At 56.7% G+C, this 3,505-nt stretch overlaps 1 protein-coding gene across 1 annotated transcript; it reads right to left on the bottom strand.

Annotated features, from left to right (window-relative positions):
• Positions 1-657: 657 nt before the first annotated feature.
• RNF186 (ring finger protein 186) lies at positions 658-3,294 on the bottom strand. Its single transcript, XM_025857065.2, has 2 exons — positions 3,159-3,294; positions 658-2,521 (listed from the first exon to the last, which is right to left on the bottom strand). Exon 2 carries the CDS (start codon positions 2,279-2,281, stop codon positions 1,580-1,582), a length of 702 nt encoding a protein of 233 aa, XP_025712850.1. The 5' UTR covers positions 2,282-2,521; positions 3,159-3,294; the 3' UTR covers positions 658-1,579.
• Positions 3,295-3,505: the final 211 nt, after the last annotated feature.

Raw genomic sequence — 3,505 nt, 5'->3', positions numbered from 1 at the left:
CGAGGAGTAAACATGGCCGATAGCATGGGTATCCCAGAGTTGCCCTGGAAATACCTTTACAAGAAACAAGGGAAGGCACCCAGATTCCAAGAACAGCTATTTGCATAAATTCTTATGTTTTGAGTTTTCTCTGTGTGAGCCCAGAGGGGATGTGACTCACGAGCACTGCTCAGGGGCCCAGCAGTGTCTCAGTTCCTGGACTTCAGGGGTCTTAGGAATAATAATCCAGTCTAATTAGCTCATTCTAGGGAAAATGAAACACAGAGAGACAAAGGATCTTGCTCGACAACACATATCCATGGGGCCAGGATCATCCCTTTGGGCTCTAGTGGTCGACTTCTCTCATCCCTCTCTGACAGAGGTACAATCGCCATGAATGAGCAGCCATCCTGCACCTGTCATCCTCCCAGGAGGCAAGGCGGGGCAGGGAAAGGACAACGGATCTGCCCAGTGAGCCTCTCTGAGGTTTCAAGTCTGCTTCCCAATTATGAGGCCTTTGGAGGGAAACAAGGCATCATCTCCCACCCTCCAATCCCCCTGCACCCCCCAATCCCCCTGCACCGCCCAAGTCCCCCCTCTGGCTGAGACCCCATCCTGGCAACCATGGAAAGTCATTCCCTCCAGCAGAAGCCTCCTCTGTGTTCCAGAGCCGCCTTTCAGACAGCTGTGACCGTCAGAGCGAGGTGGGAGAGGTTCGGTTATTGTCAAGAACCATTGCATTTATGGGGCCTCTTATCTTTATGACAAAAGCTCGGATGGGAATTGAAAAGCAATCATGAAAAGCAACACCCGTAGAGAGCTGGTACTATAGCGTGAGACCGCACATCTGATGGGCAGTGGGACCTGCTGTTGGGCAGGGGGTGAGAGGAGTCCTTGTAACCCTGAGATTCTCTGTGAAGCCAGAGCCCAGTGACATGGGGCTGGGCTATCCAGTGGGAGTGCTGAGAGCAATTCCCAGACTCCCCTTCGTCCACCCTTCCCCAACTCTGCCGACTCAAGATGGGACCCCTGGCGGCCTCAGAACTCCTTCCCACAAATTCTCCCCCTCCATCCCTGGGGGCGACTCAGGGGGACACCCAAACCACCAGAACTGTTGTCGAGGTGGATTCCCTCAGGCTCCAACTTCCCAGGAGGAAAAATGTGTCACAGCCACAGAGCTGAACAAACTGCCCCGAACACAAAGGACCAAACCAAAACAAAGCGAGAACATAAAACCAGCCACATAAATTGCAAAAAAGGAGTCTCGGTTCTATTTGTTCTGCAATAAGTTCACCAACGTATATAAAGAAAAGCCAGGAACATTAGAGTAAGAGGGACAGGAGACCCCTTGTGGGGTTCAAGTAATCTGTGCCCCCTCCCGGACCCCACGCGGTTTAGACGAGCTATGCCCTGGGCAAACATAAGTCTATCAACCAGGCACGTCTTTCTTGACCCAACGCAGTCCCCTGGCTTTGGCCTGTGAGTCCAGCTGGTACTTAATCCCCCAAGGGAAGCAGCCTTAGTTCAGAGCCCCTTCACCTGTTCACTGTGAGCCTAATGGGGCCCAAGAGGCAGCAGGTGCCCTCTCTTTGGAGCGCACTCAGGCGATGGAAGAGATCTCACTGTGTTTCTGTCCTCTGCAGAAAAGAGTCCCGGGGGAGGGCCAGCAGCTACCCTGGCTGCCGGAGTGACAACAGAATAGGGAGGACATAAGCAGGGCCAAGGTGATAACGGAGGCAAGCACCCACCGGACGGCGCCAGGGTAGATGAAGGGCAGGATGAGAATGATGAGCAAGACCAGTAGGAGCAAGTGTGCTGCCAGGCGCCGGGCTGCCATGCGGTTGGCGCTGACCACATCCCGCCCATCCTCTCCCACCGAGCCGGGGGGCCACGCTGCTGAGGTGGCAGAGTCTGCCAGCCTCTGAGGACAGAGCTGCACCTCCAGGCCCGGCCGGCCCGGCCACCCCCTTACGGTCTCCTGGTCACGCAGGCTGCAGACGAGGCCCCCGGGGACAGAGGTGGCTTGGCGGCACAGTGGGCAGGTAACAGACCAGGTGCTGTCCCGTACACACAGCAGGAGCTTGATGCAGACCGCACAGAAGGAGTGCTGACAGCTCAGCAGCTTGGCCGGCCGGATACAGGTGTAGGGCTCCCGGCACACCAGGCACTCCAAGCCGCCATCCGCGGAGCCCCAGTGCCCCCCAGCAGGGTCCGCGGCCTTAGGGGTGGTGGGGGTGGCTCTTGCGGAGATGGGCTGGGGCTGCTCTGGTTCTGGCGTCTGCAGGACCTCAGCGCAGGCCATTCTGGGTGCGGAGTCAGCGGGGACGGGGCAGCTCAGGGCCTGGGCATGGACAAGGGGTGTCTGCCAGCGCCACTGGGACCTGGATGTGGTCTGGCTTCAGGCCGGGCGTCTCAGCCTCCCTCACCTCCTCGTCAGGCCCCTGGTGACAGCAGCCGTCTAGCACCCCTTCTCCTGGGGCTGCTCAGCCTGCTTCTTGGCTTACGTCTTCTCTCGAGTTATTATTATTTCTTTTCTTGAAACCTGGGGTTAATCAGTAACTCATGAACCTGGAGACCTCGAGTTGCCTGACAGGAAGGCCGAAGGGGGCAGGGCCTGCACCATGAGTCAGGACTTTTCCTGTTGGGGACCAGGTGCCTCGGGAGCACCAGCAAGATGGTGGCTGATGAGCTTTGAGATGCGTTAGGATCCCCACCCCACCCCCACCCCTAGAGCCTTTAAAAATGCAGATCTCTAGACCCCAGACTGTGATCCGCCAGCAGGTCTGGATGGGATCTAAGAACGTCTGGGCACAGTTAACAAACATCTCATCATGAGGCTGACGTGGGTGGCCTGGGGAACCCACTTTGAGAAACACCACCCTAGCCAGGTTTCACACAAAACTTTCCAGATGTCAAGATGGGTGGACAACAGTTTCGTGCTCTGAGCACATTTGCCTACAGGTGGCCTCGTGAAAAAGAGAGAAGTGAAGGGAAAGAAAACTCTGAGTGGGTGGTGGGTGGTAGGGTGGGGGAAGAAAGCCCAGGCTGACACAGAAAAACCCAAACCCAAACTGCTCATGGGTCTTTAGTGCACCTGCTACTGTAGCCAGTTCCTTTTTTGTCCCAGCAGCTGTATGAACAGCTACGAATTCACGAGCATCACACTCGGGGCCACATACCTAACAATCGGTTCCATTTGTTGTGCGCTAAGCACATACATCCTTGGTGGTCGTAAGAGCCGCCGCCCTTTATCTGGGGTTACTGTGAGCCAAGCCCCGTGCCAGGGGCCGTCCTCTGCCATCTCCTAGGGTCCCGGCACAGCCTGTAAGGGAGGCACTGTGAGTCCCAGGAGTAAAGACAGGGTGTGGTGAGGGCAAGCTGGCTGGCAGCCTCCCAAGTGGACTCTCATGGGGCCAGGGCCCTGTGGAATCTACCAGGACCCAAGGTCAGGTTCCCAGGAACTCAATCTCACTAGCTCATGCAGCCTCCAGGCAGCCGACTCCACCTACCAGGACTCATGTAGGAC

The sequence above is a fragment of the Callorhinus ursinus genome, unplaced genomic scaffold (genome assembly GCF_003265705.2).
Source record: "Callorhinus ursinus isolate GAN/ISIS: 27379988/994484 unplaced genomic scaffold, GSC_fseal_2.0 scaffold18, whole genome shotgun sequence".
Lineage (NCBI taxonomy): Eukaryota > Metazoa > Chordata > Mammalia > Carnivora > Otariidae > Callorhinus > Callorhinus ursinus.
This window is presented reverse-complemented; position numbering and strand designations above follow the sequence as displayed.